This window comes from Xenopus tropicalis, chromosome 2 (genome assembly GCF_000004195.4).
Source record: "Xenopus tropicalis strain Nigerian chromosome 2, UCB_Xtro_10.0, whole genome shotgun sequence".
Classification (NCBI taxonomy): domain Eukaryota; kingdom Metazoa; phylum Chordata; class Amphibia; order Anura; family Pipidae; genus Xenopus; species Xenopus tropicalis.
In genome coordinates this window covers 114,756,902-114,779,186 of record NC_030678.2, presented here as the reverse complement: position 1 = coordinate 114,779,186, position 22,285 = coordinate 114,756,902, and the positions used below count along the sequence as shown (strand labels likewise).

Genomic DNA, 22,285 nt, shown 5'->3' with positions numbered 1-22,285 from the left:
ATTTTAGATACTAAAGGTGGTCATACACAGGCCGATCGTAGCTGCCAATATCGGCAGCTTATCGGCCCGTGTAGGGGAAACAACGACTGGCCTTCCCGACCGATAGCTGGCCTGAAATAGGCCAGATATCAATCGGGCAGGTTAAAAAATTCAGTCGGGGACCCCGAACCGACTGCTCCTATTCCAGAAGTTATAATTCAGTTGTTTGGCCCCAGGGCCAAACAACCGAATTAGCCTAAATTCCCCCAATATCGCCCACCCGTAGGTGGCCACCTTTAGACTGTTCAGTTTCAAATTAACCAAATTGTGTTGTTTGTATTATTCACTTTAAATATAAGCATTTGGACCAGAGACCTGAACCTTAGATAATAACATATTTGTGACAGAAGCCATATACAGTAAGATTACATCATGAAAATGCGTTCATGGTATCTTCATTTGTTGGTGTTTCTAGCCCCTTAATGCTTGGAAAAAGTACAGAGAATGAAGACTGCATATGTAATGTAGCAGATCCAATGTGGTATGTAGATGCTAAGTTGAGAAGAAAGTAGGGTTGCACTAGTTCCATTATTTTTTGGTGTATGCTTTCATTTCTTTCAAAGTACAAGCATATATTGGAGCAAACTATTTTCTTGTACAATAATCTTTGCACTTTCAGGAGTGATCATCACTTCAGCTCACAGTTTTCTGTAGAAATGACTGCCTGAATAGAATATGTACCTAAATACACCGTGTATGTGTACGTGTGAATGCATACTTGTCAGTAGACTCTAGCTTTTCTTTTCTAAAGATTAACAGAAATCAGAAACGTTAATCTGATTTTATCTGAGTGAGATTTATATACTGGTGTACAGGCTTGAGATTTGATTTGGAACCAGAGATTATCTGTGTGCTGGCTCCTGGAAAGGACAAATCCTCCCAAGAGGTAATATATATGTACAGTGCCTACAATGTTAGTCTTGCTGTGTAAAGGCCAGATATGTACAAAGCCAACATTGTTAAGGCATCCCTTCCCATAAAAAGGCATAAGTGCAAACATTGGCAAGCCCTACTTTGATAAGTAATATACAAATAGTTGAATCACACATTTAAGTTAAGGTTTAAAGGCTTGTGCTGAAACATTAAGCTCTAAAATAGAGCTACATGCAATTTTGTATTTTCTGACCACATTTTAGGGGCATAACTTTGAGGGGTGCTCAAATAATCTGTTAGCCAAAGGATCTGATTGGCATAAACAGAAAACCTGTTGGCTAGTGATTTTCATCAGTATGTGAACAGTGTCATTAGTCACCCTGAAACAAGATGGCTTTCCCTTTACACTTTGGCCAGTAAACTATAATAAAATCAAGCTGGAGATCATCCCTGTTGCTTGTTATGGTGCAACCAGACACACAGATTAATGATATCAGAGATCAGTCAGATATTATGTAAGACAGTGCTGTCCAACTTCTACGGTGCCGAGGGCCGGAATTTCTCTAGCATACATGGTGGAGGGCCGCTAATGGAAGCCAGTTTTGACCACTCCCCTTTTTGAAACCACACCCACTTCAAACCCCACCTATTTTATCACAATGGTGGTAGCACAGAAAAATCCCAAATGCTTGGTCCTTACTGTGGGGATATCAACCATCATTCATATGTGAAAGAATTATGTCATATTAAGATATACCCTTAAATTCCATATGTCTCCTCCTCCCCTGTGGATAGCAGAGCAACCCCCAGCACATAATTACACACCTTAGGGACCATTTAATGGCTATTTCCAACTGCTAACAAACTCCCACAACAAACCCCTGCCAGGTTCACCGCCCACAAGCAGCATAGGGCAAGCAGAGTATGGCACACAGACAGCACTCTGCCTGTCCTATGCTTTCTGTGTGTGCCATACTCTGCCTGCCCTACCTTGCCTGTGTGTGCCATACTCTGCCTTCCCTATGCTGCCTGTGTGTGCCATACTCTGCCTGCCCTACCCTGACTGTGTGTGCCATACTCTGCCTGCCCTACCCTTCCTGTGTGTGCCATACCCTCCCTGACCTATGCTGCCTGTGTGTGCCATACTCTACCTGCCCTATGCTGGCTGTATGTGGCATACTCTTCCTACAGTACCTATGTCTGAGGTGTGAAGAAGTGAACAATGGGGGTGATTACAGTCTGATCCTGAGGTGTGAACACTGCAGAGGGTGAACAATGCAGGTATTAAAAGGTGTGAAAAACACAGGGGCCAGTTGGACAGCACTGATGTAAGAGTACAGGGTAATCAGCCCCTTGTATGACCTAGTTTACAGTTTACAACACTGCCATATGAAGAGATAAGAAAAAGCATACTTCCACCACATACAGTAATGTCCTTTTTTTCAATTGTCACATTAAAGGAATATTGTCATCTCACATTCCCTTGGTTAAATGCTTACAGACTTTGTGCCTCAGTGCTGCATTTTTAGGCCTTAACCAGATTTTACTTTCTAAATAAATACATAGAAAATAAACTACACATAAATAATTCTTCATTTAAACTAAACTCAAGCCAAACATTAGTTAAAGTCTTTCTTTTCTTTTAATGGCACATATAAAAAAATGAACTTTTTGTTTTAAAGGGACCCTTCACTTTTATCTTCCCTTTTTAGTTAGCAAATGAAATATGTTATGATGTAGTTATATCTTAAAATTGTGGTGGGAGATCACATATTCAGTATTTGGTTGTTCATTTTCATGTAAGAGCTTTCTACTGACTTTGGGCTGATTGCAATATATGCTTAGATCAGCAAAGTGCCCTTCGAAACCTTTGAAATGCGTTGGACTTCAAGTCCAAAGTAAGGGATTTACCATGCTGCAACTTTGGTTCAAATAGCTCAAAGACTTTGCACTTGTTCCTGAATTGTGCCAAACATCATGTAGAGGTTGATGCATAACCTGGTTAACCAAATCGGAAAAAAAAAATCACACTTATTATTCTTCATATTAATATAAGCATTATTTTTTAATATTTTTCTTTTATTTCTACTGTGCTTATATTATAAATAAGGTTGCATGCTGCTATCTGACTAAATTATATTTCACACTAGAAATTCATACCTGTCTGCCACTGTTCACAATTATGGCTACAGCAGAAATGTAGCATACATAAGGCCTTGGTGAGATAACGTAAGCCATTCTCTGCCATATCTGCTATATTTTAGCTCTACATAGTCCTTAAAGGAGAAGGAAAGGCTAGTAAAGAGTTAATCTCAAGCTGCAGGCATACCTTCAGTTGTCTCAATAGTGCCCGTAAGTCTCCCCATATTTCACCTGTTCAGAAGATCTGAAGCCAAACAGGAAGAAAAAAAACGCTGAGCTGTGTAAAGAAAGTTCCCATAATGCCTTGCTCCTGCACAGACACCCAGACCAAGTGAATATGCTCAGTTAGTAAGACTATGAGTCAGCTTCTGGCTGATTGGCTCAGATCCACATTCCTAAGGGGGGGGGGGTGAGTTCTTAGCATTCTTGAGGGAGGGGGGAGCAGGAGAGAGCAGAGAACAGAAATCTGCGTGTCTCTGGCACAGGAATTACAGACACAACTAATCTTTTTTCAGAGAAGTCAGTGCAGCGTTTCTGTGAGTGCTTATGGCTGTATTTACACAGACCTTTCTGATAAAGCTTACTTAGTTTTTACCTTTCTTTCTCCTTTAAAGTGACTGTTGTATATGTTTAGACCCAAAATGCTGTTTATCTTTCCATTATTTTATATGGGGAAAAAAGTTATGTTTGTAAAGTACTTAAAACTGTGTATTGTCTACTAGAATACGAGACAGTGAAACATACATTCATTTAATTCTACAGTTTGTTGCTTAACTAAACCACTGACATAAATAACAAGAAATAGATGCAGAGAGTTCCATGGCTTAGTTCATTTCTGAAATGTGTGCAGTTAATTCCTCTTGATCAGTGCATTTTAAACCATTACTTTTCTCTAAAGTCAAAGGGTGTTTGGTGATCGTATTTAGCTGGCCCTCATCTGGGCAGTCATCCTCCCTCTTGTTTTCATCTCCGAGTGCTAAGCTTTCAGCTTCCTCGTATTCCTTCATCATCACGTCATCATTTTTTGTCCAAGCTTCTTTTTTGCTGTGCTCATTTTTTCCTGTATTTTCCTCTCTGACCCTTTCCTGACGTTTTCGCCACCAAATATGCAAGCAGCCGTAAATCATGATGCAGGCAATAATCAGAAGAAGAATGCTGCTGGTCAGCCAGATCCCTAAGGCTAAGTCCTTTTTTTTGCTATTTACCACTGCGTGATCCTGGTCTAATGTTTGAAAGATCCTGCATTGGTCACTAGAGGGAATAGCTGACTGGCAAGTCACGCAGGTTATGTATGTAGTGAGAGGAGTCAGGTTCTCTATGGTAAAGGAAGTCTTGCTGGTGGGAATCCTTTCCTCCTTCTGGAAGTTCTTCTTAGAGTACTCAGACATCATTGTGTTCCAGTTAGACTGGTACATGACACTGTAGAAGCTATCGGCACAGCTTGAGATTGATGGCCAGATGACCATTGCTGTGTTGCCCGTGATGTTCTGGACAGAAATTCCCATTATGTTTACTGGAGTGTAATGTAACTTTCCACTTCAGTTTTAGGAGTTCCCTCCTTAAATGCAAACAAATCCTGCAAGAGAAACCATGCATAATGCTCTTTTAGTATCATGGCATCAACATATTAAGGCTAAAAAAACCCATTCCAATCCATTTTATGTAGATGTAGGAATACATCTATCCCAAAATTTTATCCAGGTCATATTGTGTAGTGATATTGTGTTTGAAAAAAACTCAGTAGAGAGTGTTTTTCCCATAAGTCACTAACATGTAGTTAGTGACTCTATGTGAGATGGCCTTTTAATAATTTGCAGCTCTCTGGATAATAGATTTCCAGAAAAGGAATGCCATACCTGTATCTACATACTTAAGTCCCGCTGTTGTTATCCTGAGAAATCAATGCTGATGAGCATTAATTGCCTCATGAAGATATTCCCTACGTTCCCCCAATGTGAGAGGAATTTTCCATGCTGCAAAACTAATCCATAGCAGCTGCTCCAGCTGTCATATTTTCTCTGTCTAATCGCCCAAAACTGTTACACACACCTCTCTTTTCCCAGCTGACTGACTGATATGATTACTTTATATTTTGTCTTTACACTGCCTTTCCTTCTAATGCAAAGGGCACAGTTGGTGGCTAAGGATTTGGGGATTTACGTGTGGAATATTGCTCAGTGTGTTAGTATAACATGCTTTGTGCAACAGGTTTTCTTATATATTCATTTCCCTTTTATACTGCACATTTAAAAGGAATATCCATAGTAAAAGCAAGCATTTTGTTGCTTCTCATTGCCTGTAAATTCAGGATGAAAAGCCAGACTATGTAAGCAGTAGCATGTTCTATTTTAAACATATAATTATTATGGAACATGTATTATTATGTTCAGTCTGGTAAATTTTATCTGGGTCTAGGTGCATGCTTTAACACAACCTGATGCTATTGCCATGCTTATATTTTTTATGTTATATGTTTGTAAAGCGTTGCCAGTGGAATCCTGCTTTAGCAGCCAAAGTTATGTGTGAGACAGCTGTGGAGTCTGCTTACAGCACAACCAAATAAGATTGAATGAGAGGCAGCTTTATGGCAGACTGCACTTGGCCAGAACTGCATTAATGATATGCTTAAGGTTAATTTAAATGCTAATTTCCCCTTTATAGTGCAGTAAATAGAGTTACTTTTAACTGCTTACGGGGCAATACTGCCAACAGGTGCTCCCTGTCTCTCTCTCTTTCCCTCAATTTCTCTCAGTTCTTTCTCTCATTTTCTATCTATCTATCTATCTATCTATCTATCTATCATCGCATCTATTATCCAAAAAAACAAAAAAGCTTTGAAATAAAGTCATTTCATTTCCCATATAGCTTTATTTTAGCGAACAGTTGTTATTTCTTGACTGATTTTCTGTGTTTTTTTTTTGTAATCTATGTTGATGACAAAGCAATCCCATTTTTTGGAAAACTTGCTAGCCTTAAGTAATGGTACACCAAGGAGATGCCAAGTCCCAAGCATTCTTTATTATACTCATATTATACTCATACTGTGTAATAACTTGAATACAATGTTCCCACTGAAAAGCATACACCTGTTTCTACTACCCAGAGAAGAACAAATCATTACCTACCTCACACTGTCAGTAGTACAAGCCCAAGTGTGTGCTGAAAATGAAGGTTTATAAATTTTGCCTGTGCTGTTAGTTTTCTTGTGCTTTGCACCTGTGGGTTACCCCCTTCTGCATTCTGCAGTCGATCAGCCGCTTTGTTCCTCACTCATTCAGCAGTTCTTCAGGGGCACTGGAGAATGGTCCCTTTGTCTTTCTTGGCTGAATTTACATAGGAGCGCATATTCTCTGAGTGCTGTTACCTTGGCTTTATAAAAGACATGAAAAACATGATTTGTAGCCCTCCCTCTTTCCAGCAGCACTCCTTATCCCTCGCTCTATTGCCTGCTGTCTGTTCCTTTGCAGAATGGACTGAACTCTAAATGCATCCTCTCTGTTAAGAGATTACCAGCATGTTTCTCTCCCAAGCATTAGAGACTCCGAAACTGACACTGGCATTAGGATGGTCAGATTGTCTTTCCCCCTCCCAAAAGAGATCACTGGGACATGCACAGCAGTCAGTTTAACATTCCTGCAACAATAAGATTTGCTCAGATATACATGATGCCTTTTTTTTTCAATGTCCAATTTATAATTTCATTTTCAGCATCATCAAAGAGAGATGTCTGTCATTCTGCTGCTGGACTTACTTCAGCAGTTGCTTGTAGGTGTTACCAGCAAATAGTAGATCACAAAAAGAGAAATCTGTTTTGATGTACTTTATTCTCACTATTAATGTGTTAGTTTTTTTATTTGATAAAAAGTCTACAATAGATTTCTTTTTTTAATCCTCTTATATATTTTTGCGCAGCTCATGGCATTAGTGCCCATAAAATTTTTTCATATTTTATCCAGTTGGCTAATCTCCAAGTAAGCATCATCATCTCATGATTTATTTTGGTATGTTTATAAGTCAATGCAGAAAGCAGTAGATGAGCAGACGTGTACTCTTTGTGCCTCTAAAGCAGCTATCCCCAACCTTTTATACCCATAAACCACATTCAAAGAAAAAAATGTTGGGGAGCAACACAAGCATGTAAAAGGTGGGGGGGTGACATTAAGAGCTATAATTGGCTACTTAATAGCCCCTATGTGGACTGGCAGCCTACAGAAGTCTCTCTTTGGCATTATACCTATTTTTTATGCAACCAAAACTTGCCTCCCTTCCAGAAATTCAAAAATGAGCACCTGCTTTGAGGCCACTGGGAGCAACATCCAAGGGGCTGGGGAGCAACATGTTGGGGAACACTGCTCTACAGGGTCTCTGTAGCTGTGCATTGCTGTGGCTTTGCCCATTTGTGTCTAATTCCCAGTCAGTGCATTCATTTATGTACTCCTATTGCTGTTAGGAACACAATTGCTAACACATAATTGTGCAGATCTGTTGATGGGATTGGAAGGTGGACTGTTGAAACTTCCCACTATATGGTCGATAACACTTTCTTTCAAGAGAGATTCACCCAAAACAATTTATTTTCTGGACCATAATGCTATGTCTATGCAACCCATAAAAAGATGTAACTGCACATTTGTACTCATAGGGAGACTTAAGCTGGCCTTACATGCTAAGATTTTGTTGTGTAATGGGCACCTTGGGAGGACTGAACAGCTGGTGATCTGTTCACACTGTGTTTACATCAGTTTAACAGGCCACATAATTAGGCAATGCATGTTTAAATATTATGAGAAGTAGTCAGTAGTCAATTACAATGATTCTTTCTTTTTTTGGACACCGATATTAGTTTAAATCTTTGTATGGCTAATACCACCATTATGGCTGTTATGTGCTGTCATAAGCAGGGATGTGTGGCTATCATTTGAAATGGGATGGGTACCTTTTTGTTGAAGTTATTTTGCATAAATGTAAACATTATGTAAATGTGTGTGAAGATATGTATTGTACTTTGCATGTAGTGTGCATTCCATCTGTTGCACTGTGTAGGGCTTAAATACCTTTTTTGAACATATCTTTAAAACACTGTCTTGTTCCTCTGCAGCTTTTGAATTTGGCGTACAGCAGCATGTTTAGCTACTATAGGCATTTTGTGGGCCCCCCACACTTCAAAGTGATCTGCCGACTTCTGGGGTATCAGGGGATTGCAGTAGTCATGGAGGAACTACTGAAAGTCGTCAAGAGTCTGGTGAGTGCCATTAACTGAAAAGTAACCATGTTCATGTTCTTCCTCTCTTCAAGGAGCCTTTTATCATTTACATGGTACATGGGACAGACAATTGTCTACATCAGTGCTGTCCAACTTCTGTGGTACCGAGGGCCGGAATTTTTCCGACCTACGTGGTGGAGGGCCGATAATGAAAGCCAGTTTTGACCACTCCCCTTTTTGAAACCGCACCCACTTGAAACCACACTGTGTTATCATATGACCATACCCATATTAATGGTTGTAGTACAGCAAAAACCTGCCATATTCTGCCTGCCCTACCCTGCCTGTGTGTGCCATACTCTGCCTTCCCTATCCTGCCTGTGTGTGCCATACTCTGCCTTCCCTACCCTGCCTGTGTGTGCCAAACTCTGCCTTCCCTACCCTGCCTGTGTGTGCCATACTCTGCCTTCCCTACCCTGCCTGTGTGTGCCATACTCTGCCTTCCCTACCCTGCCTGAGTGTGCCATACTCTGCCTGCCCTACCCTGCCTGCGTGTGCCATACTCTGCCTGCCCTACCCTGCCTGTTTGTGCCATACTCTGCTTGCCCTATGCTGCCTGTCTGTATGGCACACACAGGCAGCATACAGTGACACAATGCTGTCACTGCTCCTACAGTCTGCACAATAACTATATATTAAAAAACTTTTTAATTGCAGTACCACCTCAGAATATGTTCTTTTTGTAGTGTGCAGGGATTATTTGTGGGTTTCTACTGCTCCTACAGTCTGAGGTGTGAACAGGGGAACAATGGGGGTGATTACAGCCTGAGCCTGAGGTGTGAACACTGCAGGGGGTGAACAATGCAGGGATTAAAAGGTGTGAACAACACAGGGGATTACATATTTAAACAATACAGCCTGATTACAGCCTGAATCTGAGATGAGAACCATCTGGGGGGGCAGTTAATCTCAGTACTGATACCATTTAAAGCTTACACAAGAGTAAGCCATCAAAGCAGCAAGACAGGTGGGGGGCCACACAGAGGGGGGTCGCGGGCCGCCAGTTGGACAGCACTGGTCTACATTATCTACTCAGTAAAATAATTTTAAGCAGTTGTGTCATTTACTGTTGCTCTGAGTGGCAAATAAATAAAGTAAAATGTGACTTACAAAAGTAAAACAACTAAACATGTACAGGATTTTGTTGTTGTTTGCCAGTTACGGTTTTGTGTATAACCCGAGAACCCTGCACCATAGCATACAGGTAAATTATTATAATAGATACCAATTTGAGGGTTTTCTTGCAGTGATCAGAGAGGGTCAAAAAACATTTTGTGTAAATCTTCTGCATTCTACAAGTATTGCTGGTGGGAGCCTGAGCTGTGTACAGTTCCTGACACATATTGGGGCATATTGGACATTGGCAGGATACAGACTGTCAGGATGAGGAACACAGCAATGCATCAATCTGCTCCTCACCCCAACAGGATTTTTAAACCTTCCTGATCAACATCTGCCCAAACTCAGTCTGGTAGGCCTGTCTGAGTGCCCCATACATGCAGATAAGCCGCTGACTGTCAGCAGCTCTCTATAACCACATTTAGTACTCTTTAAAGGAGAATGAAATCTAAAATTAATGGGAGGGTATGATTTTAAGCACACTTAACTGATTAAGTGCGCACAAAACGCGTCAGGCACTTTGATTTTAAATGGAACAATAAAAAACGTTTTGTTTTTTTTTTGTTTTTTTTTAGCAAACTCCGTTGTCTGGCGTGCTTGGAGTTCTCTCAACTATTTACCAACTTCATAGCCCCTGCATTTAACCAGTCCTGCCATTTTTCGTTATATGGATTTTGTTATTTTTTAGAGCCTGTTCCCTACTAATTTTATATAACACAGTGGGTAGAAATGATTATCAGATTGTGATATAGAAGAAAAGCACTACCTGAAACACATGTAGCAGTGACAAGCAGACTTACACTCAGGAATGCTTGTTTGTATACTGTATGTCAATGTTTGTTTGTTTTTCTTTTAGCTACAAGGTACAATTCTTCAGTATGTGAAAACGTTAATGGAAGTTATGCCCAAGATCTGCCGCCTTCCCAGGCATGAGTATGGCTCTCCAGGTTAGCTCTCCTTTCATTAGCCTTTTTTTTTTTCAATACTTTCATGTAATTTAGTTCTGCACCTTAACTGCGCTTATTTGCCCCTATAGCTTAACAATTGCACTGCCAAATTATGGCTATGTTTTCATTTTCTATCCATGTCCCTCATAGCACCCTTGTCTGTTTTATCTGCAGCACTTATTACCTTTATGTACATAAGGGAAAAATCTAGTCCTAAAACCATCGCAATGACTTGCTGCCAGACCTAAGTCTCAGTGCAAACAATGATGGGTTGTTGACCTGAGCTTTGTTTGCATTAGGCAGCTGCCTGCTTTGAGACAAGTGCAGTGAGAGATTTTGAAAAATAAAATGTACTGAATCATATGCATCCTAGTCCACCACTTTTTTTACTTTCTTAAATATGGCCCCAAGATTCTTGTTTGTAAGTATATATGTGTGTTTATTGCATTATTTGTATTTAATGTGTTGTAAATTTACATCATTATTATTATTAAATTACTATACACCTGTAGTGACCTACCATGAATCTCCATTGTAGATTTGGTTATTCAGAAGCATCACATCTTCCAGTCTCTTTTATGTAGTAACCTGCCTCCTGACTTGCTGATGCTGAAGTAAACAACTCCATGCACAGGCATTTGTTCTTTTTCAGGTTTATGTGCCACTCATGTTTTTGTAGTACATGTATCAGACCCCTTATCCGGAAACCCATTATCCAGAAAGTTCCAAATTGCAGGAAGGCAATCTCCCATAGACTTCATTTTAATAAAAAAATTCACATTTTTAAAAAAGGTTTTCTTTTTCTCTCTAATAATATAACAGTAGCTTGTCATTGATGCCAACTAAGATGTAATTAATCCTTATTGGAGCCAAAACAATCCTATTGGGTTTATTTAATGTTTAAATAACTTTATTAGCAGACTTAAGGTAGGAGATCCGAATTATGGAAAGACCTTTTATCCGAAAAACCCCAGGTCCTGAACATTCTGCATAATTGGTCCCATACCTGTATTATACTTACAGGTGAATACTGAGGGTGACAGTTTTAGTATATTCCTCTGACTTTTTAACTCACCAGAAGCCCATTGGCCTGTGATGAATGCAATAAATAAAAGCCCTGTTAATGTTGTTCATGGATGCACACTGGATGCCTGGGCTATGTGAGGATTTAGTGACCCTTTAAGATTTCCAGCAATTTGTGAGGGGAATATTCACTATTAAATGCAGATTATGCTTGCAAGCTTATGTAGCTATAGCTGGCCCTTAATCTTTGCACTTGGTAAGTGATCTTATTGTAACATTTTCTGTGACTAAACGAACCTCTAAGATTTGGAATGTACTTATGCTAGTGTGCAACATGGTCACAGTACCATAGGAAGCTTCCTTTTATTCCTGATGATTCCTATATGGGTCAGCACCATGATATTATTCATATTATTCTTTTGTTTGTCACAAAACCAGTGATAGGACAGCTGTTAACAGACATATGTACTACAGCCATAACACAACGTTGCTCCACTGAACACTCCTTTTATTGCTTTTGTTCTGCTTCTGTTCTGGGGGTAAAAACACATTTTAAGAATAATAAATTGCTCCTTTTAGTTTAAAAGGTTACTAACCCTGTTAAATGAATGCCATCAGTGTTACATTATTCCCCAGTGCTTTCCCTAGTGAGACAAGTGAGCGTCCTGAACAATGAACTATACATCGCTTCTATAATACAGATAACATGAAGCAAAGCTCAATCAAAACCAGTTGGAATCTGGGGGTGTGGGTTGAGCTGTGGGTGCACATACAGAATAATAATAATAAAAAAAAATAATCTGATACTTGGTGGGTTTGCCTTGCAGATATGCACAGACAGTGGGTTACACAGCTGTTTGTTCCCAGTGCTCTGAGTACAGTTGAACTCATTGTTTTTATGGGCAATGCTACCATGGCATACTGCCAGGTTACAGAATTTGGGCTGGGATGTCAGATGCCAGAGCAGCATGGTTAGTTTTAGGACTTAGTATGCAGGTTTTAATAGGAAGCAGCGAGACACTGCTAAAATATGTCATCTGTTTCCAGAGATTTTCTCAGAGGATTTAGAAAAAGGAGACATGCAGAGGTCCTAATCCCTTCTATTAATCCTTCACATGTTTCTGGATATATTCTGTACAGAACAGGCATGGTACTATGCAGCCTAAAGGTTTGCTGTAGCTGAAGCATACATTTTATTTTATGCCTTATACTTTTTAACCAGCTGTGCAGCAAGTAAAACAGTGTCACATTTCCCTATTTAATGGGAAAAGCATTTGGCAAATGTGTGTGAATGATTTAAATATACAATGATTTCTTTTGATGCATCTTTTATTCATAGCAGAGCTGGCTCTACATGGGCCAGTATTCCCTGCCCACTCTTGACAGTGATCTTCGTGTGGGTTGTTCTTCTCTCTCAGCTGATCTGCACATTCTCCCCTCGTAATGCTCCAGCGATCAAACTGAAAGATTATTTTGGCTTGCACCTTCATACATAAAATATTTCCTGGATGTGTCTAATTTTTAACTTCTCATTTATCATATTTCCTTTACTGCTGTAACTTTGCCTACCCTTTTTAAAATAAATCAGCATTGGACAAGGAACATGACAAGGAAATGCAGCAGGAACAGCCCCATTGCTCATAACTTGTATAATGAAATCCCTTAAGATTCATACAGTAGAGTCGTTTCCCAGTACTATGCACAATTTAGCAAGAGCGTTTTAGAATAAAGTGCGCAGAAGGGGCTCAGGGTGTGATGAATAGCAAGCAGAGTGTGTGCAATACCATCTGCTGGATTACTACTATGCAGGGCTACATGTGTTCTGTTTTTTTGTAGCATTGATGTATTTCTTTTGAAACACTAATAAACTGTGCAGTTGGTGACCCAATCTAATTCTGTTTCCCTTTATTTCTAGGTATACTGGAATTTTTCCATCACCAGCTGAAAGACATAGTGGAATATGCAGAGCTGAAAACAGTGTGCTTTCAGAACCTGAGGGAAGTGGGCAACACTCTCCTTTTCTGCCTTCTCATAGAACAGAGCTTGGTAAGTGAATTAAGTTAATGGGTCATTTTTTAAATAGAAAGGGCATTTTGCCTTAGCCAGAGATTTAATTGAAGTTAATTGAATTATATTTTCCCATGTACAATCTCTTCATTCACATATAGCAGTGCTGTCAAACTGGCGGTCTGCACCCCCCCCCCCCTCTCTGTGTGGCCCGCCCAGGCTTACTCTTTGCCATACTCTCCCTGCCCTATGCTGCCTGTGTGTGCCATACTCTGCCTATGTGTGCCATACTCTGCCTATGTGTGCCATACGCTGCCTGTGTGTGCCATACTTTGCCTATGTGTGCCATACTCTGCCTGCCCTATGCTGCCTGTGGGAAGTGAACCTGGCAGGGGTTTGTTTTGGGAGTTTGTTAGCATTTGGAAATAGTCATTATATGGTCCCTAAGGTGTGTGATTATGTGCTGGGGGTTTCTGTGCTATTCACAGGGGAAGCATATGGATTTGAATGAAAGGTGATGTCCAGCCATTTGGATTTTTGCTGTGCTGCCACCATTAATGTTGGTATAGTCTTAAAATCTCTTGTGATAACATGGGTGTGGTTTGAAGTGGGTGTTTTTAAAAAAAGGGATTGGTCAAAACGGTCTTCCTTTATTGGCCTTCCATCATGTAGGCTAGAAAAATTCAGGCCTTCGGTACCACAGAAGTTGGACAGCACTGACATATTGAAGTTATCCACTTCAATCAAAAACACTAAAATTATATTTGTAGACAAAGATTAATTTATTCTAAAACATTTACAGATGGAATTCAGATAGGAATTCATAGACTTGACATTGAATTGGATTAGGGAACTTCTCAGGGCTACAAAGCAAGTCTCTGTGATCTCCAGCTGTTGTATATGAGTAGGCTTCCCATGGTGCTCACTTCAGATTCTCTCTCTGTGTCCTGCTATTTCTAAATTCTTCTTGGGATGCAGTTAAACACCATATGCACATCGGAGCCTCTTGCTTAAAAAACAAACAAACAAAAAAAAAAAAACTGGCAATAGGGGGTATTTTATACACTGTAAAACATTCATGAATAAAATGTAACTGTTGATAAGTAATAAGCTATGGAGTAAACACAAGCTATTTCCAACTTTAGATTCAGTGAATAATAATGGCCACTCTCTGATTGTTATATGTTATCTTTCTTCTTGTGCTCTGAAGCATAGCAGAGCCAGCACATACTGTACAACTGAAAGCAGTAGTGTTAGTGTAATTAGCAAGGTAATTGTATTGGCTTAAGGGCTATGTTCTTTTTCTCCTTCTCTGACAACTATAATGTTTCTGTAATAAAAATAAGCTGAAAGGTTTTTGCCCTGAAAGGTTTTCAAATGAATAGGCTAACAGTAATGTTTTGCTCAGCCCATTAAGCACAATGTTTTTCTTTTGTTGCGTTCCAGAATTCATAAGTGGGACCATGCTGTAGAGGGTTGTAAAAGAAGCTCTTAATGAGTTATGATTCATGGGCTAAGGGGTCAGACAGATTCAGATGCTAATCGCAGTGCTCAGATGTGCCAGTGTAAGGCAGCAAGAGAATATCCTGCTATACAGAGTGCAGCCATTTCCCCTTAATTGCTAAAGATGTATTTCTTGTGAGATTAAACTGCATGGATATGTATATATATATAGTGTATTGTACAAAGAGGTCTTAAGGATGTGCAAGTTAGGGCAACCACCCCCGGCTCCTCAGAGCAGCAGTAAAATGTACAGCTGTAGTATTTTGTAGTGCTTTTTGTATCTAAACTACCAATGTGATGATACTAGTTTACTACTAATAATATACAGTAATACTATAATACCTGTACCCCATTTCCAAACTGTGCAATGTTCTGGTCTCTAATCACTTTACAGTATAATGCTGAGCATCATGGATTCCTTTTTTTATCTTTTAGTCCCTGGAAGAAGTCTGCGACCTGCTCCATGCAGCTCCCTTTCAGAATATACTTCCAAGGGTGCATGTTAAGGGTAAGTGTCTTAATTGAATCCATCCTCACAATTAACAGTTTCTGGGTTTATGCCCTCCTTCATATGTTTACTCACATGTGTAGTCCAGGCCAGGCCAAAATCCACAGGACCCTTGGGTTTACCCTCAGGGTGGGTGGGTTTGGGCAGACATCCACATAAAATTTGCGGGACACTGACAGGTTCGGGCCAAGCTTCCTTCAGCCTGCAACCTTACTGTGCCCTGTTTTCACCTTCACCAGCCCCTGTTTTTAGTTGTGTGCTTGCTCCATTTCATCCCCTTAGCTGTTAGAGATGGGGTGGGTCAGATGTGGGTCTATAAATAGAGCTGGATTTCCGGATTGGATTGGGTTGGGCATGAGCAGGTTAGGGTCAGCTGCAGGTTGACTTTTTGTTGACCTATACATCACTATAGTCCTGTATCTGTACTATAATGTAATCTGTGGCAGATGCCAGATATTGATATTTCTATGCAGCAAAATCTGAGTAATGGCTTCTGTTTCCAATAGGAATAGGGGATTCATTCTATATAGCACCACTGTACCTATATTTTGAGCTGCTTGCTGTTGGTTCCTGTAATATTTGGTTTATGAACAGCTGAGGGTCACATCATACATTGACATCGTTGTTTATGGTGTGAGGATTTTAGAGAAGATTTTCATGTAAAACAACAAGGCAGTAGTTATTTTACACACATCCCTCTCTCTTTGCAGAAGGCGAACGCTTGGAAGCAAAGATGAAAAGACTGGAATCCAAGTACGCGCCTCTGCACCTAGTGCCACTCATAGAGAGGCTTGGAACTCCTCAGGTATTTCTATTGAGCAACACCAGGACCAGACAATATTTGTTGGGGCACAAAGGCTCCAATTGTAACCATTGTTTCCCCCAGCTAATATTATGGGTAATAGCTACTTCTAGTGGTTGTCATCATTACTTATTTGTATAGCGCCACAAAGTTATGCAGTGCTTTGCAATTATAGGTATCTAACAAATGGGTAAAGCTGGCCATATATGTTAAGTTTTTAAAAAATGTTTTCATTGTCGTAGGACCAAGCTTATCCTGAGTCGATTGTTTAAAAGTACATTTTGTCAATCAACAAAAACGACCATTTCAAGCGATATTGTCCAGTTGATGCTAGGAAAACTGTTGGTAGCTACCTGCTTGGCCCTGCAAATTGGAAAATGGACAAATTTCATTGTTAATGACAATATTCAAACCTGCCGATTTGATTTTCTGACTGATGTGGGGTGAAACATTGCTAAGATGTAGGATTGTTCGATGCCCACTACCTTATGATAATTTGAAGGATTTGTCTGATCGTACTAAAATTGGTTGTTAGAGAGAGAGAAAAAAACTTGAATGGCCAACGTTACAGTATAAAAATAGGATCAGAGTGTCTTGCACACAGTACGGGGCTTATGGCACACACAATAGATTTATTATCTGAGAAATTCAGCCTTCCTTATATTTGCAATACTCTGCCTAGCTTGTTATCCTATCTTCTTCCTATAGAGTATTATGACTTGCAGCGGGAAGCATTTAACCATGTGTGATTATCATTTATTTAACCAAAGAATATGGCAGCAATCGTATAGTTGTGCATTGTCTTTTGCTTTCAACTGCAGGTTTTCTACAGGCCGGGTATTAATTGTCCCTTTATATTAGCAATAATAGAGTAAAACTGCATAATTTGTATTGTTTGGTAATGTTACTGCCAATGTTCCAGTCACAGTGTGTCTCCTGAGGAAAGTATTGTAGTTGCGCATTGTGTTCCTGTCTGTGTGTTGCGCTGCATAGTTGCAGGCTATATCTCTATATGTGACCTTTTTAGGAGATGCCCTGCTTAGGCAACTAATTGCTAGATTGGCACATTTGGTTTCAAACATCATTTTAGATTACTAGAGCCCACTGCTGGTTATATGAACACAACACAAAAGGATCACAGTATTGCGCTTTAGAATAAAGTCACATTGCAATAGTGCAGAAGGAGGGCCACTATCGGGCTGTAGAAGGACCAGAAAATTTTAGATCTTCAAATTTCAGGGGGCATCTTTGAAATAACTGATCTTTCCCCAAAGGTGGAATCCCTAATGTGTTTTTTTTTTTCATTGAATTTGTGTCCTTTTTTGCTAAGCAAAAGATTTAGCATTTGATATGTCAATTACTGTCTAATTTCTACTTTTGCTTTCATTCTGCTCACAGCAAATTGCTATAGCAAGAGAAGGGGATCTTTTGACCAAGGAGCGTCTTTGTTGTGGTCTCTCCATGTTTGAAGTTATCCTGACTAGAGTCCAGACCTTCTTGGATGATGCTATATGGCGTGGCCCTCTCCCCAGCAATGGTGTGATGCATGTGGATGAGTGTGTGGAATTCCATCGCCTTTGGAGCGCCATGCAGTTTGTCTACTGTATCCCAGTGGGAACACATGAGTTCACTGTAGAGTAAGTCATGCCATTGTTCAGCCCAACATGTATCTTACATTGCCTCTTTCTTAGTAATATGGAATGTCATACATTATTTAGGACAGTGATCCCCAACAAGTGGCTCAGAAGCAACATGTTGCTCACGAACCCCTTGGATAGCCTCCTGTAGGCTATTCATCCACATAGGGGCAATTAATTTTTAATCACAGCCCAAATTTGGCACCCCCAGGAACATTTTGCATGCTTGTGTTGCTTTCAAATATTTTTAAATGTTGGTTCCTTTAATGCTGTGTGAATACAACAGAATCTTATTGCAGCGTTTGCTGTTGCACCTCTTATCTGCAATCCAAACAAATAATTGTGCTCAGTGGCCCCTTATAATACATATTCTTGACCAGTGCCTAAAAGCCTTATAGAAAGTGCCATTTTGCCACGAGGCAAAGTAAGAACACTTAGCTGGGGCGTCAGAAGTCTTGAGACCTATATTTGTAGTGCAACAATTGCTTAGGCCCCATAAAAAGTCTTTAAACTGGCCTTTGGGAATGTTCCATCCTCTCTTATCTGTGCCCTCCAAAGGGGCCAGTCACACTTTTTAATAACTACTGATGTAGAGTAATTACATTACATAATTTCACTTTACTGTGTGTGCATTCGAGCAACAGCCGCAAAAGGATTCCACAAAGGGAAAGGACAGAGGATGGAGGCACGGTTAGGCATAAACCCTGGATTGGGCACAGAGTCAGCACATACACAGTGTATACAATGAACATACACATTACATAGAAAAAAAGACAACCAATAACAGCAAGAGATAAAGGACCCTGCCCACATGAGCTAATACCAATGAAAACCTATTGAGAGGGCTGAATCAGTGATCTTGTGTGACCTTTGCCTGGGGGGGTTTGTAAATTTGCCGAATCCCTTGCCAGATGTTGGCTGTGCAAAGGGTAATCAGGCTGCTGATTATGTGTATGGCCAGTTTAAGGGAACATATCAAAAGCCCTGTTTAATTTCACATGAATGCCATTTATGCTAAACCTACAGGGATAACATATTTAGCTTTATGTACATAAAATATAATGCTGCTTATGAATGGTTTAGTTAATGTGTGTATTCTGTGTGCTGGCTCATTGGTTTGATGTTTGTTGTGTTGCAGGCAATGCTTTGGTGATGGACTGAACTGGGCTGGGTGCATGATCATTGCACTTCTGGGGCAGCATCGTCGCTTTGATGTGCTAGATTTCTGCTATCATCTACTCAAGGTACAGAAACATGATGGCAAAGATGAAGTTATCAAGAATGTGGTACGTATTCAAATGAATCTGCTATTGACATTGAGTGCTTGCCCTGCTTCAGGGCCATTATATTCTTACTGAAGCCTTAGTGTATTATTGATAGGTAGCCTAATGCCTTGGGTCCTCACTTCTGTGTTTCCTATTTCTCTTCAATGTAATCCCTTGGGGGATGCCAGTCTGTTGGGTGAATACAGTTGCTAACCTTGGACCCACGGGAAGGTATTTCTCTTGCTGAAAAATGGAGTATATACCTGAGTGTCATTTCTGCCATTGCCTGGCTCTTTGGGAGTCATGGACCATGCGCAAGTGCAGTTGAGTAAAATTTCTAATTTCACTTTACTGTGCGCATGGAAGCAACAGCCACAAAAGGACTATGGGAAAGGACAGAGGATGATGGCACATGGCGCAGTTAGGCATAAACCCGGGATTGGTGCGTTTTTCAACAAAACTACACTGGCTGGGCTCCAGGGTTAATGATTGTATTTGCTAAGGGGTTCCTAATAGATTGACACTCCCTATTAAATTATAGTTTCCTTGTCCTAAATTATTGAAACATTTATGTTTAAACACTGGATAGTTTTATGAAAGTTGAATTTTAATTCATTATGCATTCAGTATTATCAAGTGTAGAACTGGACTCAGCTTCTACATAAAATATACTGTCACTCTAGGGTTTTGAGACCTAAATTGTCACTAGCACCAGAATATCAAAGTACTTACTACTTATTTAGGTGAGTTTTGCCCCCTTGGCTCTCTGCAGCCGCTTTCCACCAATGTGAATAAGAAATGCTCTTAAAAGGAACACTTGGGAAGGCTTCCTTTTATATTCCCAAGCAGTGTCTGTCTAACAGCCCCACTGAAACTAATGGCTGCAGGCTAGACTGATTTACATAGCACTATTTCATTCAACATGCATCTCTGCTAGTAACTTTAACATGGAGGAGTGGCTAATTATTTTGTAGAAGGTTAGTTGGCCTTGTATTTGAAAATCCATCACATGAGAACCACTTTGGCAGCCTAATGAAGTCCTTGGTCAGTGGGTCTCTGCAGGCCCTCTGTATGATCCGTTTGTCCAACAATCGGATCAGACCTATGTGGCCAGATTTGCATGTTTGACATCCTTAGGTTGCGTGAATCTCTGGTTTGTTCATACATTTTAATGTATCCATTTCTTTCCTGCAGCCCTTGAAAAAAATGGTTGAACGCATTCGCAAGTTCCAGATACTAAATGATGAAATATTTGGCATCTTAGACAAGTACTCAAAGTCAGTAGATGGAGAGAATACCCCTGTAGAGCATGTTAGATGCTTCCAGCCACCTATTCACCAATCTCTGGCCAGCAACTAAGCATGCCTCCAGTCTCCATCTGTGGGATGGCATACACCATGTTCATGGACTGTCTCTCTTGTATACTGAATGCATTCTATTTTTGCTACAAGTCAACATTTAAAAAGAACGTGGATTCTTCTTGTATGTCACCGGTGTCCTCAAAGTTCTCCTCCCCAGTTCTTTTCTGTATTTGTAAGTGACGGTATTGTGGCATGCAGCCATATTGGGACCATAGCAGCACTGAGTCATAACCTAATCTAAAAGCATTAATGCCAATGTAAAACTGTACACTACTGTTTGCACTGGGCTAAACCATCTAAATTGTTTTATAAAATCCACTGAGATGAATTCTATAGTAAGGATACATTCCCGATGTTTGTATGGAGCCTAAGGAAATTTCCTCTGAATCTACAAGTAATGATTAACTTCTTTCCTGCAATGCTACACTTGCAATAAAGGTTTCTAATAACATCACAATTCTGCAGTCTAATCCCATTCTCTTATCTCACAGTAGCTCAGATGATGGGTTTTGCTTCTATACATAGTCGTGGGGGAGTTTACATCTACAAGAATTTTTAAGGAAAACAATGAATCACTGGGGAGGGGGAGGGGGGGGTCCAGCACCTACCTCAGACCCCAGGCTGGCCCAAGGCATTACTGAAGTGAGCTCCAGGCTGGCCAAAGCCACTGTTGAGTGACATGCCACCACCATCTCGCCTGTCCCTGGGGAACCCTTGTGGCTGTACATGCACAGTAGAGTAAAAAATCAGATGTAAAAAACAAACTTCTGCTCAACTGCACATGGACACAGCAGGGATACTGAAGACAAAACAAGATGGTGTTGCAGTGCTCTCTAGAAAAGTATCCCATGCTAGTGCAGAAATATTGTTTTCATTAATATTTACAAATTAACTTTAGTCTTGCTTGCATAAGTATTCACTCACCACCTTTTTGGCGTAAAAACAATTACCTTTAGAAGTCAAATAACTATTTTCTTATTAAGCACCAACTACGGTTGAGCTATTAGAGAAGGAAAGTCATTTTGGCATTTTACTGCCACCTAGAATGCTATATTTATTCCACAGAAACCTTTTACCATACCTGAGATCCCTGTAAGCTCCTTCCCTTAAAGGAACAGTAACACCAAAAAATGAAAGAGCTTTAAAGTAATAAAAATATAATGCACTGTTGCCCTGCACTGGTAAAACTGGTGTGTTTGCTACAGCAACACTACTATAATTGATATAATAAGCTGCTGTGTGGAGAAAAGGCACAGGTTACATAGCAGATAACAGATAAGCTCTGTAGAATACAATAGTGTTTTATCTGTTATCTGCTATGTGCCTGTGCCTTTTCTCCTTTGAATGGCTGCCCCCATGGCTACATAGCAGCTTATTTATATAAATTATAGTAGACTTTCTGAAGTAAACACACAACTTTTACCAGTGCAGGGCAGCCGCACATTATATTTGTTACTTTTATACACTTTCATTTTTTGGCGTTACTGTTCCTTTAAGATAGCAGCTGCAATTTTTGCTTGATCTTCGTAGCTTTCTGCTGCAGATCTAGGGCCTGGTAGCATAGATCACACATTCTGATGGGAGGGGGAGTGAATTCTTCTGAATTCTCATATGGGGGGGGGGGGCGGAAGAAGGGAGAGAGGAAAGAGCTGCACAGACTTAAGCCCTGGGAATGAAGGATTTTTGGAGAGAGGAAGTCAGATTCTGAAGAAAATATTTACAAAAAATCTGAGAAATCCAGTGTTTCTTTTGATAGATGACTGCGCAGCTTTTTTGTGAGTGTTTATGGCTATGAC

The 22,285-nt window shown here is 40.1% G+C and overlaps 2 protein-coding genes across 4 annotated transcripts in view; one reads left to right on the top strand and one right to left on the bottom strand.

Moving 5' to 3' along the window:
• The window catches only part of cyfip1 (cytoplasmic FMR1 interacting protein 1), a 55,337-nt gene extending 34,391 nt beyond the window's left edge, over positions 1–20,946 (top strand). For all 3 annotated transcript variants that reach the window (XM_004911814.4, XM_004911812.4, XM_004911813.4), the window contains exons 24-31: positions 8,153–8,296; positions 10,293–10,383; positions 13,322–13,452; positions 15,352–15,424; positions 16,135–16,229; positions 17,625–17,863; positions 19,002–19,149; positions 20,323–20,946. In XM_004911814.4, the coding sequence (XP_004911871.1) occupies positions 8,153–8,296; positions 10,293–10,383; positions 13,322–13,452; positions 15,352–15,424; positions 16,135–16,229; positions 17,625–17,863; positions 19,002–19,149; positions 20,323–20,487 (1,086 nt within the window). In that variant the 3' untranslated portion in view covers positions 20,488–20,946. The remainder of the gene's footprint in view (positions 1–8,152; positions 8,297–10,292; positions 10,384–13,321; positions 13,453–15,351; positions 15,425–16,134; positions 16,230–17,624; positions 17,864–19,001; positions 19,150–20,322) is intronic.
• Positions 3,596–6,556, bottom strand: fndc9 (fibronectin type III domain containing 9). The gene is made up of 2 exons (XM_004911811.4): positions 6,180–6,556; positions 3,596–4,630 (listed from the first exon to the last, which is right to left on the bottom strand). Exon 2 carries the CDS (start codon positions 4,557–4,559, stop codon positions 3,879–3,881), a length of 681 nt encoding a protein of 226 aa, XP_004911868.1. The 5' UTR covers positions 4,560–4,630; positions 6,180–6,556; the 3' UTR covers positions 3,596–3,878.
• Positions 20,947–22,285: the final 1,339 nt, after the last annotated feature.